At 39.2% G+C, this 15852-nt stretch overlaps 1 protein-coding gene and 1 long non-coding RNA gene across 2 annotated transcripts in view; one reads left to right on the forward strand and one right to left on the reverse strand.

Annotated features, from left to right (window-relative positions):
- Window positions 1–15852, reverse strand: part of MALT1 (MALT1 paracaspase) — a 60212-nt gene that overhangs the window by 18488 nt on the left and 25872 nt on the right. The window contains exons 5-10 of the mRNA XM_059039724.2: window positions 14702–14880; window positions 14192–14288; window positions 13560–13592; window positions 10693–10719; window positions 8933–8968; window positions 2827–3030 (exon numbers count right to left, since the gene is read on the reverse strand). Coding sequence (XP_058895707.1) covers window positions 2827–3030; window positions 8933–8968; window positions 10693–10719; window positions 13560–13592; window positions 14192–14288; window positions 14702–14880 — 576 coding nt within the window. The remainder of the gene's footprint in view (window positions 1–2826; window positions 3031–8932; window positions 8969–10692; window positions 10720–13559; window positions 13593–14191; window positions 14289–14701; window positions 14881–15852) is intronic.
- On the forward strand, window positions 10168–14000 carry LOC136792693 (uncharacterized). Its single transcript, XR_010836857.1, has 3 exons — window positions 10168–10267; window positions 10417–10489; window positions 11307–14000. It is a non-coding gene; the product is annotated as an uncharacterized lncRNA (long non-coding RNA).

The following is a 15852-nucleotide window of genomic DNA, read 5'->3' on the forward strand; positions in this document are numbered from 1 at the left end:
TCCCTCTTGTGTCTCCCTCCCTCTCCCCCTCCCTATCCCACCCCTGTAGGTGGTCACAAAGCACCGAGCTGATCTCCCTGTGCTATGCGGCTGCTTCCCACTATGCATTTTACATTTGGTAGCGTATATATGTCCATGCCACTCTCTCACTTTGTCCCAGCTTACCCTTCCCCCTCCCCGTGTCCTCAAGTCCGTTCTCTAGTAGGTCTGCGTCTTTATTCCCGTCCTGCCCCAAGGTTCTTCATGACCCCTTTTTTTTTTTCTTTTTTAAGATTCCCTACATATGTGTTAGCATACGGTATTTGTTTTTCTCTCTCTTACTTACTTCACTCTGTATGACAGACTCTAGGGGACTCCTTTAATCTTTTCTATCAAAGCACATCTAAGCTGCAGCAAGTGATGAATGTAAAAAGGTGTTAGGTAGGGTGGATATCAAGCCAAATATGTAGTTACTCTCCATCCTAGTTTATCTATACAACGGAAATCTTTATCCTTATTTATCTTCAAGGACATGTAGTATTTAAGTCAGTTATTCCTGTTCTTAGATTGTACTTTTAATGTTTATATATGTTTAAAAATTGAGTTACTTATTTTCTGTTAATTTTTATTTCTCTCACAAACCCAAGGGCACTAGAATACAAAAGGGCATAAACTTGAATGCTTGTGTTTCCCGTATCTAATGTGAAATTCCAGTGACTCTGCCTCGGCCTCCCGTACCCCTGAAGTACTCCTGGTCCCCTGGGGCTGTCAGCTGGACACAGGGCACAGTCCAGGGGAAATGCCTATGCCCTCAGGCCTCTACCACACTTACATTGAAAGTAGATGTGTCTGATGTTTGGGATATTCACAATACTTCAAAATATAATGCAGCCACCCTGTTAAGACATGAATCAGTAGTATTTAAACATCTTTTCTAGCTTTCTTAAGCTGCCATTTTGCTTTAATATACCTATTTATTCCATATTCCAAGTTGAGGTTTTCAAACTGGGCAAAGCTTCAGCATAAGCTGAACTCTTCTTGCCAAAACTTTAAATATTTCTGGTTCTCAAGCTTGCAGGGGCGATTAAAAGTTTTGACTTAAAAAGCCAAACAAAGGACTTAAAGCCAAGGTGATAATGTCAATAAGAAAGGAGAATAAATAATCAAGTACATAATTCTTCATATAATTCCCTCACTCTTAAAATACTTCACCCGTCCCAAAACCTAAATCGGTAGATTTTCCTTCTACCTCCTTACTTTTGGGGAAGTTTTAGAAGCCTTTTCCTGTTTAAGCCGTCTATGCACTTAAAAATGGAGATAAATTATGTAATATAAAAATAATCAACCAACCACCTTATTAGAGGCTAAAAATATAAACCAACTACCACAAAGGCACATTAGTATTGTATATTCTACCATATTTTCATAAGAAAAATAAATGGATTCACCCAGATTCATCACTTTATATGCTCATAAACAAGATTATGTTATTAAAATGTCAGCATAATAGTTGAAATCCCAAATCTGAGAGATTTAATTTGTTGATTCACTTGCCTAACAACTGTAATCCTTATTACTTAAGAAGAAACTCATTTAAAACTTATTTAGGATGATTTTAAGACTTTCCCTCGGGGCTTCCCTGGTGGCGCAGTGGTTGAGAATCCGCCTGCCGATGCAGGGGACGCGGGTTCGTGCCCCGGTCCGGGAGGATCCCACGTGCCGCGGAGCGGCTGGGCCCGTGAGCCGTGGCCGCTGAGCCTGCGCGTCCGGAGCCTGTGCTCCGCAACGGGAGAGGCCACAGCAGTGAGAGGCCTGCGGTAAGTAAGACTTTCCCTCATCCCATATACAGTAACGTGTTAAATCTTGAAAAAAAACGTTTTCTTCCATTAAAAATTCTACTTTGAGAACTTTTAGCAATTGTACCAAGCTTGCCTCATCCTATGAATCTAATTAGAAGTAAAAAGGCTAAATTTAGAAATTACTGAAGTAAAATAATTGGAAAGATACAGAAGCCAAATGGACGCTTTGTTTATCGGTGGCATCCTGACAACAGGCCTGGAAATGTCACCTTCCCGGCAGGTGAATGTTATTACACAACATCGCGGTGGGCACGACTCCGCGAAACGCGGCTCACAGCACACCATGTGGCCGTTCCATGCTTGCGGGTGTGCCCACTGAAAGAAAGAAATTACCAAAGAAATTGCTCACTACTGACAGCATATTCTCTCTTTAAAGAATCATTGACATATATGTAGTGGTCTTAACATATTTAAAAGGATGAGAAAAACCAGTAAAAATTTACTGTTAGAATTTTTGCGGAGGTCCATCTTTAACTGTATCTGCATAAAACTTTAGTTTACTGATTGTCTTCATGTCTCACTCACCAACATTTTCTTGTGAAATTCTATTGTAGTTCCCACTAAAAGACCCGAAAATACTATGCAACAGTTAGAAAAAGGAAACAAACGTGAAATGTTCATTCGGTTACAGCATTTTGTACTCTAAACACACACACACACAGAGTAATACTTTACATATATGAATATACAATTTGCTATTTGGTCATTGAACTTTACTGTAGCTCTCGTACTCAATAAAACAAAATCACGTAAGATAGGTTAAGAATTCTAATGAGAACAACATTGTTTTGACACATGAAAGTAAAGACATCAAGCTAATTAGTCATATGGAACTACGGAATGAAGATCAAAATCCATCTTTTACGACAAGAGTAAAACTTTTCAACAATCCGTTTACCATGCCTTTCTCTGTTTTTTTTAACTCTTAACTAACTCATACAAGAAAAACAGTGGATAATTATGAAAGCAAAGATGATAAATATCTTACCATAGACTCCTTTGTCTAAAAGCAGTAAAAATTCATCCACGGCATTACGCATCTCGTATTCGGTAAGATCCAGCAGTGAAACGACTTTGAAATCTAGCTGTCTTAACAAGTTGGTCAGTTCATACACATCCACCAAAGGAGCTTTAAGCTTGGGGTGCTGCCAGTAATTCATATTTCCTATCAAAAGAGCAACCTTGTCCTTTGCTATTTAAAAAAAAAAGGGGGGGGAGGGGGAGAAATTTAAAGGAGGATATAAAAATTAAAATAAAACCTAATAAAATGTCTTACAAATAAGATTTCATTATTTAATTTCATTTCAGAGTGATCACTTTACATAGCAGACCAATAAACTCTACTGAGGAATACAGAGGCTGATGAATCAAACAACTGAAATTAATTGATGCTTTTGAGAACCAGGCAAAGGATATTAGCTGTATATGAAGCATAATAGTAACTAATATTAAAGTAATACTTTTACTGATTTACAGCAGAAGGAAAGAATATTCGATGTAGACTTTTAGAGCAAATTTAAACAAAGAATGTTTGGAATTGGGTTCCCATCAAATTAGGTTCTGTTTTGCTGACAATGGAACAAGCTAGAAACAAAAGAAATACCAAAAAGAGGGAAAGGAAGAATTCCCATCAGAGCAGGTAAGGGGAAATACCAAAGAGGAGGGAAAAGCAGGAGTTTAACAAATACTGTTATTTTTAAATTTTCAGTTGATGTACTGTCTCCCGTTAGCTTCTTTAAAAAAAATTTCCTGTTTGGGTGAGATGCAGTTACCTCAGGGCTGCATGAAGACTTTTTGTATGAATATCTTAGCAGTTCAATCTGTGACCTTAGTGAACTGAGGGTTTGCTCAAGGACGTGGTCTCATACAAAAAGTTGTTCTGTTTGTAAGAGGCAAAAAGATCCACACCTGTGTCTTTAAAAGTACCAGCTGGCTTTATCTGGTATATAGCTTGTCCAAAAGGCTGAGCATAGCTTAGTGCATAAGAGGTCTTCTGAATTGTACTTTTGCTAGTCGCAGGTGGGGTTAAAGGTGAAAGACTTGAGACTGTGCCATGACAACAGGAACCTGTCATGATGTTTTTCTCAAGGGCTGGCAGTGGTGTGTGTGTAGCACGTGAGAGTCTAAATCCATGACGGAGACACCAGAGAGCAGCAGAGAAGGTGTAACAGGAGCACATGGCAGTCCCAGCCTGACGCTGGCCAGGACTTGGTGACCAGCCTTTGTCACAAAGTGCTGCTAAGTAGCTTATTTATAAATTAATATGGATACCACTCCTGTGCAACTGAAACAGGCACAAATAATCACACTGCTGACCTGATGGCTGCAATATGTGATCTAATTTCAGATGCTTCAAATCGTTAAGATGATTAAATGTCACCAAAAATCTCTGGTGGAATTTCTTCTCTTTTCACAGAGCATTTAAGTCTAGGGTTAAACAAGGTCTGGAGAAAAACTAGCACCAACTAAAAGAATGTGACCTGGGGCTTCCCTGGTGGCGCAGTGGTTAAGAGTCCGCCTGCCGATGCAGGGGACGCGGGTTCGCGTCCCAGTCCGCGAAGATCCCACATGCCCTGGAGCGGCTGGGCCCGTGAGCCATGGCCGCTGTGCCTGCGCGTCCGGAGCCTGTGCTCCGCAACGGGAGAGGCCACAGCAGTGAGAGGCCCGCGTACCGCAAAAAAAAAAAAAAAAAAAAAAAAAAGAATGTGACCCTCTCAAAGTGGCAGAATACCCCACTGTGAAAATCCTCAATACTTCTGTCATGGTATCTTTTTTTTTCTTTGGCCTCACCGCACGGCTTGTGCAACCAGGGATTGAACCCGGGCCCTCGGCAGTGAAAGCACCGAGTCCTAATCGCGGGACGGCCAGGGAATTCCCCTTGTCGTGGTCTCTTTTATTCAACATTGACATTTTCAGAGATTTCTTGCTAAATGCCTATTCTTATGAATATACACATTATTGAAAAAACTGAAATGATACTTAAGCCACATTTCTAACTCAATAAAAGTCACTTCAAGTCCTGTACAAATGATAATCTCTTCTTCTATTCCAAAGAAAAGGCCGATTTTCAAGACTATTTAATAAATAAATAAATTGAGACATAAAGCCTCCACTAAACTGCCTTTAGTTTTAAAACTCAATAAAAAAAGTTGAGAATACTCAGGATGGATTTCAATTAGGAGGCAGTATAAAACACTTGTATTTCCTTTTTTTTTTTTTTTTTTAAGTTTCTTCTTAAATAAACTAGAAATGTACTCTTACACCAATTTACCCAGTATATAGGAACACTTCAGCTGGCTAATCCACAGAAAAATTTCAAGCATTTTTTTCTGAGCCCATCAACCCTATCAGAGTTCAGAACCAACCTCAATACACTGATGGACTCAGTTCAATCTGCTCCTAAGTGAGAGGAAGTGGAGGATGTGTGGTCACTGGCTGACATCATTACAGTCCAAATCATGGGGTTCCCAATGTGATTCAAGTTAGTAAAAGCGTCTGCAAAGCATCGTGGGTTTCATGGTGGGATATTATGATAGTTTAGAATATATATTAGATTTAAATTTTCTGTTGGCCGAAAACAATTATAAGGTATGTAATAGAAAAAAATCACTGGGGGGGCTTCCCTGGTGGCAGAGTGGTTGAGAGTCCGCCTGCTGATGCAGGGGACACGGGTTCGTGCCCCGGTCCGGGAGGATCCCACGTGCCGCGGAGCGGCTGGGCCCGTGAGCCATGGCCGCTGAGCCTGCGCGTCCAGAGCCTGTGCTCCGCAACGGGAGAGGCCACAACAGTGAGAGGCCCGCGTACCGAAAAAAAAGAAAAGATCACTGGGGTTTTTGGTTGGGGGAACAGTTGTCAAACTAACCATACAGGCTGTTTCTGCTAAGATCGATTATTTATTCACTAGTTTTGTTATCTGTTTGCAAGGAACACTTGGAATTATTTATAGAATGCAAGGGTTCAGGGCTTCCCTGGTGGCGCAGTGGTTGGGAGTCCGCCTGCCGATGCAGGGAACACGGGTTCGTGCTCCGGTCCGGGAAGATCCCACATGCTGTGGAGTGGCTGGGCCCATGAGCCATGGCCGCTGAGCCTGCGCGTCCAGAGCCTGTGCTCCGCAGAGGAAGAGGCCACAGCAGTGAGAGGCCCACATACCAGAAAAAAAAAAAAAAAAAAGAATCCACCTGCCAACACACGGGACTCGAGCCCTGGGTTCGAGCCCTGGTCTGGGAAGATCCCACATGCCGCGGAGCAACTTAAGCCCGTGTGCCACAACTACTGAGCCTGAGCTCAAGAGCCCCCTGCTGAGCCCACGTGCCACAACTACTGTAGCCTGCGCGCCTAGACCCTGTGCTCCGCAACAAGAGAAGCCATGACAATGAGAAGCCCGAGACTGCAATGAAGAGTAGCCCTTGCTCGCCGCAACTAGACAAAAGCCCGCGTACAGCAACGAAGATCCAACACAGCCAAAAATAAATAAATTAAAAAGAAAAATAAAGAATGCAAGGGTTCAGCAATTTGAGAACTATGGGGCTTAAAATGTGGGCTTAAAATGTGTGTATCAATAATTGACCATAACTCTTCAAAAACTTTTCCCCAAGGATAATTTTCAACAGCTAGTTCCTAAACTGTCTTGGAGCATTTTGAGCTTGATGGTAATAAAGACGATGGGTAGGGAACTTACCTTGCCCACTCTACTTGCAAAACAGTTCCTGAATGATAGGTGAACTGGGGTGGATTTAGAATAGAGAAGCAGACTGCAGTGGTCGAAATGAGAGATGACAAAGTCTCATTCCAGGAATTGGTTGTAGAAAGGGAAAGGAAAAGTCAGACTTTAGAGCTATGACAGAGAAAGAAACAGTAAAATTTGAAGTTAAGGAGATAAGAGTGAGGAATCAAAGAAAACTTCAAAATAGCAACTATATAAGCGACTTATGATGGTTTTCAAGTGATAAAATAAATGGAAGAAATTTTTCTGTAGAAAAACATTTACTGTAAGAGCCACCCACAACTTCTTGAACACAAACTATTCACTGGAAAAAGGAAACACAAACACCAGTTGATTAAGCAACAGAATAAAACAACTTCAGAAAGAGATTTTAACTACATGATCCTAGACGTCTTCCAAAGTTTTATGAAATGTATTCTTTAAAAACTGTTACAAGTTACATCATTAATTTCATGTCTGATTATTCTAATAGTGTATTACTCATCTCATCCAAAATGAGTTAATATTCATAAGCAACTGGAAAAGGACCTGGTACATATTAAGTGCTACATAAGTGTTTAAATAAAAAAACCTTTGGCCATCTCTCAGTGATTGAGTATTAACATCAACTTTGACTGGGTGAATATACAGTCCTTGTTGGTCTCATGCATCAGATCTTTTAACTTCTATGTCCTACAAAATAAAGTCCAAGTTCCTTAGACAAAACCATTCATATTCTGATCCAGGCTGCCTTTCCAGCTGTGGTTAAGAGGCAGCCCCCGAGGAACCATGGCTTCCTTGTCTTTAAGCAGTGCGGTCACCCTCACCCTCGCCCCTGCCCCCGGCTCCAAATCTGGGCTTCCCTGTGGTTCTCTCTGAGCACAATGTAGTGTGACACTCTGCCCGTTCTGGGTCTCAACCTTAAGTCCAGAGAGTTTCCGGTTTGGGGATTCAGCTACCGTGTAAAGAAATTTAACTACCTGGTGAGACCATGTGGGGAAGGAGGGGAGGAGAGAGAGGGAGAGAGTGAAGTAGACTGAGAATATTACATGACAGGAAAACAGGGGCACATGCCCTTTTACAGGGACAGCCACCATTTAACCACAACTGACAGCTCTCACTCAAAATCTACCATTTTCAGGAGAATCTAGAGACCTGAATTTATATATGCTATCTGATCAGTGACAACTGACTCTAATTGTTAAACACGGTGTGGGCCACCCCCCTTCCCCAGTCAGGGCCCTTCTCTCCACGTGCTGAGCAATCCCATGGTATGCTACCCTTCACGGTGTCAGCCTCCACCTCTACGCTGACGGCGCTCACGACTGTATCTCCGAGCCTGGCCTCTCCTTAGAGTTCCAGATCCACGTGCACAGTTACCTGCTGTGTATCTCCGCCTAGACGTGACACAGACACCTCAAACCGGTTAGGTCCCAAAATGAGGGTCATCTAACCTTTGAATCTTGCTTTTGATTCTGTCTTCTCTAACTCAGTGGGCTGTATTACGACCTGCCTAGTGGTCCAGCAAGAATCTGAGCAGGCATGGTGATTCCAGTGTACTTTTCATACCCTATAGTGAGGTGATGAAAACAGCTTACTGGTTCCATCACCTCAAGGTGTTCTGAATTTGTTCTGTCTTCTTCTGCATCGTCTTGGTACTACCCTGGTTTAGATTCTCATTATTTCTTATCTAGACCACCGCAACAGTCTCAATTGTTCTCCTAACCTAAACAATGTCTCCCTCCAGTTTATTTTCTACACCGATACTAGACTGGCCTTTCAGAGGGACAAATCTCACCCCTCTATCAAGTTTTCTTCCAATAGCTTGTCTGAGAAATGGGGCTCCTCAAGACCTGGTCTCATCCTGCTTCTCTAGGCTCCTTCTCTTCATGTTCTAGAGAATCGTTTGTGACCTGCAACTCCCCCAATACAACAGGCACCCTGTATTCTTTCTCTACAAAGTTTACTTAGGACTTCACGTTCCCTGTATCTGGAAGGCCCTTCTCCTATTCATCCTTCAACATGTAGAGGTGCTACTGCAGCCTCTCTGGTGCTTTCCTAACCTCTAACTCCACCAAGATATAGTATTACTCACTTTTCTGTGACCTGTACATGCTTCTCCTTGTTTATAGGTATATTTGTTTGCACACTGACAAACACAGAAATCACTCCACAGAAGCTGATCTGGTCCCTGAAACTGAATTCATAATCTTTTAAAGTCTCCTATTCTGTAATTTCTTTTATAAATATCCAAAATAAAACACTTGGTTTCAATGTTATTCAAATATTTATAAAAGTTGTCAATTTGAAAAGTCTCAAATCCGTTCATGATCCCCATAAAAGTTACATGCTACAATGACATTTTGATTAAGCATTTTAAAGCTCTACTCACCCAAAGGCTGGTGGTCAACTGTTTGCTCTTTATTATCTATAGAAAGATAAAAATGCAAAAAGATAAGGAGCTGTTATCCATGATACATCTTCGAGGTTAGAGAGATACAGAAACAATGAATTAGCTGTTTCTAGCAGCTAATTCATGATTTTTAAGGTTTTCAGGTTCTTGATTAAAAACAGGTACCTAGATGGACAAGAGTCGGAATCGGGCAGGAGACTGTCTCTGGTAACTGATGACCACAGCTGGGCGTGATACTCTTTAACACGTTAGGTAGAAATTACAATCTGAAAATGGCTGTTGGTGGAAAGCAGCAGCAGGAATAGCTAACATCTACCGAACGATGGCATGGGACTGTTGTACGTGCTGTAAATATAACTGATTTCGATAATCTCCGTTTATGAGGTATGTACTAGTATTACCTCCATTGTACAAATAAGGAATCTGAGGCAGAGAAAGACTGAGTCCCTTGCCCAGTGTTTTCAAGCTGGGAAATCTCACTCCACGGTCACGCTCTTTGCCATCAACTATAGATAAAATGAAATACCTCCCACTCTCAAGGACCATGCAGGAAGAGATGCAGGGGAAGATGGAGTTCAGTCAGTAATGTGTCTCTTACTATAGACAGGGTGTTTGCATTTTTAATAATATATATGCTACGAGAGTCCACTAAAAATATTAAATTCTTTTTAACTAACGTTTTTGGTGTTTCTAATTCTTGAGGAGTAACGATATAATGAAAAAGGAGGTCAGGAAAATGTTTAGAAGCTTAGTGGTGCTGGTTTGCAAAAGTTTTCCTGAAATAGCTTTTCATAATGCTCACTGAAGGGCATGAAACAACAGACAAATTTAGGAAAAGGGGATTCTAACCAGATCAAGAGAAGCAACTAGCTACATGACGAGGGTGCTTCTCCAACACCACTTAGTTTTGGGTGCTTGAAGCAAGTCTCACAGGGGCTTCCCAGAGCTCGAGGCTAGCACAGCAGGAATGACATGCAGGTAAGAGTGGCATTCTGGTTTGTCTCACTGGCTTATGTGTAGTCAGCACAGCCCAATCATCACTCACGATAACAGATGTTTATTAACAAAATATGGGCACAAAACTAAGCAAACTAGTCATGGTGCTAAAACTATGAGAAATAACATGTCAGGAAATAAGAGGGATCTCTACATATATTAACTGATACAGATAACTACCTTCTTATTGTACTCCTGTGAGGTTTTATTTTCAGATGTAGTCACAGGTTCCATCAGTGCCTTTCGGAATGCCCACAGCCTGGACTGATGTCCTCGGCCTTTATGGAGTCCTCACTATTACTACGCCTTTCAGCTCAGGTAAGGCTTCCCTTTAGCTTAACTTGTTCAGAAATCTGTTCTGATTAAAACTGGCCGAAGAATGATAAATACTCCTGCCAGCCGTCAGTCTCTTAATAGTCAATGACTAACTCCTCATCTGTACAGCACTAACAATAATGTTATTTCAGTTACAGACACCCACCCAACTAGTTCAGATGTGTTCAATGACTGAGCAGCTTTGAACAAGGACCCAGGGGTCTGGTGAGTTCAGAGATGTTACTCCCGTCACTCTTTCAAAGGCTGCTTCTTGTCTTTCAAAATAAAGAGCATGCATTTCCCCATTTAACTGCCTTTTTATGATACAGAGTTATTCACAACGATAGAGAATATCTATAGTATCTTTAAGTTACTGTATTCAATAACTAAATATCTAAAGCTAATGTTTTAATGTTTGTATTACTCACCGGGATGCCCGAGATTATTTAATTCATCTAAAATAAAATAAGAGAAAATAGATTAAATAATCTTTAAATAATTTAAATAGATTTAAGTAACCTTTAAATAATCTGCCAATTTAGCACAGATAGTAAGACTGACAAAAGAAGTTGATTTTTGCACTGTTGAATCGTGTTATAATGTCTTATCAGGTTAGAACTTTTAAAATGCCATAAAGGAGAAGTCATGCAAATTGTGAAGAGGAGAGAATGTTGTTGTGGACATCAGTTAGGACTCCTGAGCTATTACTACTTTCATTAAATGACAAAAAGCGAAATAGACTCATTCTTAATTTGATCAAAGTTTTAGATATTCTGGCCAATTAATGGATGAAAACAATCAAGAGACAGGTTTGTCTATGGCCTCGACTATACACTTCATGAAACTAATTAAAAACCTCAAATGATATTTTTGAGAATAAACTTTTAATTTTAGAACAGTTCAAGATTTACAGAACTATCGTGAAGATACTACAGAGAGTTTCTACATACGCCCATACCTAGTTTCCCTATTTTTAACATCTGTTGTTAGTAAGGCGTATTTGTCTCTATTAATGAACCATTAATGTTCTTTTTTGTTCCAGGACCCCATTCAGGACCCCACATCACATTTACTTGTGTCTCCTTGGGCTCCTCTTTGTTGTGACAGTTTCTCAGACTTTCCTTGTTTTTGATAACACTGACAGTTTTGAGGATTATCGGTGAGGTATTTTGTAGAATGCCTGTAAATCGGGATATGTGTGATGCTTTTCTCCTGGTTACACTGGTGGAATGTGTTTTTGGAGGTATAGTGGTTTCAGAATTGTTAGCCTGTAGAGCCTGGCTAATAGAAAGAAAATCATCTAAGCAAATACCTATGACATTATAGCCATCTATTTTTCCTTTACAAATTGTGTCAAGATAAAAATTAACATTCACAATAAATTATAAATGCTATACTATTCATAAAATATTATGCAGTAACTTCTATGAGATATAAAATCAACTACAGAGTGGTATCAGCTAGAGTATAGGGTTTATGTACAATTTCTTTTGCCTTCTGTGTTCACTCATTCCCAGGTACTTAGGTTAGCACCTGTTCTCCCATCCCATAATCAGTGAGGTTGCTTCATACACTTGCAATAGGTTTAGATTCTTTTGTCATATTCTGTGTTCCATCCTGGGTTCCCCCTCCTCTGACCTCCTAAACGATTTAAAACCTGCATATATGTATTTACCACTACAGCTGCCATATAGAATATTTTCACTGCCCCCCCCAAAATCCCCTGAGCTCCACCTATTCAACCCCCTACCCCTTCTCCTGATCAAGTATCTTTAACAAAGCACATAAAATAGATCACAACATGTTCTACAGGTAAAAAAAGATACGGTATGTTGGGACATTGTTAACATGTACCACTCCACCAACTATAAAAATGCCTCAACTTTGCAGACTGTTTTAGGAAGAAGAGTTGGATCTAATTTTTCCATCTGAAATTTTTGGAGCAGTTTCATAGCTGGGTTTTCATCTGTGTTTGGAACAGATTTATCTGAAAGTTATTATTCAATAGTGTGTTTGCCACTGCAAAAATTACAGGAAGAATCTTGCAGGTAAAGAAGCAGCAAGGTGGTAATATACATGCATTACCCAAAAGCTGAACAGCAATGCTAGTTTGTTTATTCTTAGAGGTCTCCAATGTTAGGAGGTTTTAAAAATCATGCAATTAGGTGAAAAAGGAGAAGGAAGAAGAGTTTGGTTAGGATTTCTTTACATAGATTCCCTCATGTAGGGCTCATAGACCGCAGGATTAGAACTGCTTTATGCTAGAGAATTCCTGTCCGCAACTATGATGGGATGAAAACAGTAATTATAGTATTTCAAAGTGACACCATAGCAGTATGAAGGACAGGAAAACCAGGAAACATAAGATTTAACATTATTTTTTTACTTTGCTCAAGTAGAGCCTAAGGGTTTATAATAAAGAGGCAGAAACTGAAAAAATACTTTGCTATCCACAAACCTAATTTTGCAAAACAATGTGACATCACACTAGGGGAAGGTAATTTAAGTTTTAAAATTTACTCATTACAACTTATGTGCAAGGCTTTGGTTAATTAAAATAAGATAAAAGTTTATGTTAAAATAACTTTCAGTTCTCTTTAATCTACCATGTCACTTTTACCATAATATATAATCTTAAGCCTTGTAGCTTCAAAAAAATGGATCTTATAAATTTTATATTAAAACAGGATATTTAGTATTTGCTAAAGCATGCGTTAAACAATAAATCTCCTGTCCTGAAGCTGTTACAGAAATTACATTTGCATTTGAGCGGCATCTTACCATGGCTAAAGGATAAAATAATCTGAACAACTATCCATGATAGTATAGCCATGTATTTTTACAAATTTTATGAAGATAATTAACATTAAGAGTTAACTGCAACTGTTCACTATTCATAAGGTGTTGTACAGGAGCTTTATTTTTAAAAAATTTTTTGGCCGCACCATGCGGCATATGGCATCTTAGTTCCCCCACCAGGGATCGCACCTACACCCCCTGCAGTGGAAGCACAGAGTCTTAACCGTTGGACCGTCAGGGAAGTCCCAGGAACTTTATTTTTATATGCAATAGAAAATCAATTAAAAATTAGTTGTTTTAATTAATGTCAGTTTAATAGTGGCTCTGGCAATTTATTAACCCTCAAGGACTAAGATACAGTATCCTTCTATCAAAATTTTTTCTTATAGCTCGTATTTTTTCCATCACTGCACTCAGCAAACCAGGGCACACTCCACCAATCCCAAGAGGAACCAGCATGCGGGATGTTTGGTTTCGAACCAAAGGATTACACTACCTTCAGTGCACTCCATTGCCTCCTCTGTTCTTCCTTGTTTCAGAGAAAACAAATGTGAATATACTGTAATTCATGATCTTAGGAAGGGCAGCCATCAAGCAAACAAAGATAAATAGCATAGAAAAACGCTGACAAACCAACATATGCATCAATATCTCCTCCTACTGACAACATAACTAAATGCACTAAGCTTAACTAGAACACACGCCCGAATTATGGACTTCATAGAGGGATTGTTGATTAATAATCATTCTTTTCTTATATGCCTGTGATTTTTTTTTTTTTTGGAAAAATGGTTTGTTAAAAATCTTTTTCCCCTAAATCAAGGTTTTTTTTCCATTTCTTTTTAGCTAAAGCTTTAAGGAATACATTTTTGCCATAAATGTTTAACATAAACTATAAAAATTATGAAAAAGATCTCAATAAAATAGCCTTTTTTACAGTTCTTTCTGCTCTTTGTATGTGAATCCTGATTAGGAGTTTACTATGTATGCTCTCAAATTTCTACTTAAGCAGCAGCAGTTATTTTGTTTAACATACCATTAAATTCAATGGGTGAACAGAATTTCCGCTGTTCAAACACTTCATTTTATATGGCTCCATTTGTCAGAATACCGAGCGATACTGCTTACCTACGATGACTTCTACTTTCTTGCTGTGTTGACTGTCTCGATCATTATATACACGACACCAATAGGTTCCTTGATGCTCCAAATCCACATAAGGCACCTGTATCAATATCAGAACACGCTCACATTTCCTCAATTTTAATTTAAGTGGCTTGGAGAAAGTTATTTTGAGTTTTTTTTTTTTAAACCTACAAATCCTAACATTTCAGACATTCCTAGATTATTTCATTAGGTCAAATATTAGCAAGCAAATAATACAATGAATCTAACAGTGGTGAGTCTGATGCAATACTGTTTGAAATTTTTCATACAAGCAGTTTCATGTGGGCTGGTGTTCTAGCCCTTTTGCAAATATAAGAATCAATTAATATTAGATAATAAAGAACTTGAAAAAATACTGAAAACATTAAAACACCCCAAAGAATATGAATTTTAATATTCACTGTAATTTTCAATTATACTATTTATTTTACATATTAACCCCCCCAAATATCCCCAAGGCCAACTTCCTACCATGTATAGCTTTTTTGTCTCATGTGTTAATGGTGATTCATTTTTGAACCACTGGTAGTGAGGAATGGGGCTTCCAACAGCAACACACTGTAGGATCAACGTGCTGCCAGGCATCAGCTTTTGGGACTTTGGTTCAATACAGATTTGCAACTTAGAGTCAGAGACGCCATCCAAACTTCCTTAAATTAAAAGAAAAATATCACGGAACATAAATAAAATCTCTAGGTTAAAAAAATTTTTTTTAATTAAAAAAAATGTTTTCAAGTTCATCGTTTTTTTTTTTTTTTTTTTTTTTACAATCTTCAATAGCATCTCCCAAATGATGTTTCATAAAACTGTAGCACATCTAGAAATATTAAGAGATGTTCTGTGGATAAAAGGATGCTATAGACAAATAAGTTTAGAACATTTTGGGTTAAACAAAGTTAAACAGATGTCTTTATTGCAGGACTTCTCAGTTTTCCAAGTGTTAGTATGCATTGTGTATTTAAGAGCGGAAAATAGTTTAAGTGGTTTCTACATGCGTTTGGCCACAGTCTTTTCGGTGGGAGCAAAGGACACAAACATCTTGAGTGATGTTTCTGTTCAAAACAGAAAGCTCTATGTTCTGCTGTTTCATTTAACTTGCCTTCTTAAAATTGGGAGTTTTGTTATTAGCACTGAATAAATATGGATGGGTTAAGCATTATCTATTGAATGCTCATCTGTTACTCTCTAAGGGCCTTGAGGACAGAAGGCTTGTCAATATGATCCAGTAACAATGAAACTCAGTGTCTAGCACATTGCAGGTGATCAATAATACCTGTCGAATGAATAAGATTCCATTTATAAACATATTAAAGTTAATTACATACACAGAAATATTCTAGGAAAACATAAATCACTCAATTAATCATGACTATTTCTAGAGACTTTATTCGGGTGTAGGAAAAGCTAAATTGAGAGAAGAATGGAAGACAGACAAATTGGCAACAAAAAGTCTGTTTCCCTCATTCTTTTTGTCTAGCAAAAATGACAAATATGGGGCTTCCTTGGTGGCGCAGTGGTTGAGAATCCGTCTGCCAATGCAGGGGACACGTGTTCGTGCCCTGGTCTGGGAGGATCCCACATGCCGCGGAGCAACTGGGCCCGTGAGCCACAACTACTGAGCC

This window comes from Kogia breviceps, chromosome 15, assembly GCF_026419965.1.
Source record: "Kogia breviceps isolate mKogBre1 chromosome 15, mKogBre1 haplotype 1, whole genome shotgun sequence".
Lineage (NCBI taxonomy): Eukaryota > Metazoa > Chordata > Mammalia > Artiodactyla > Physeteridae > Kogia > Kogia breviceps.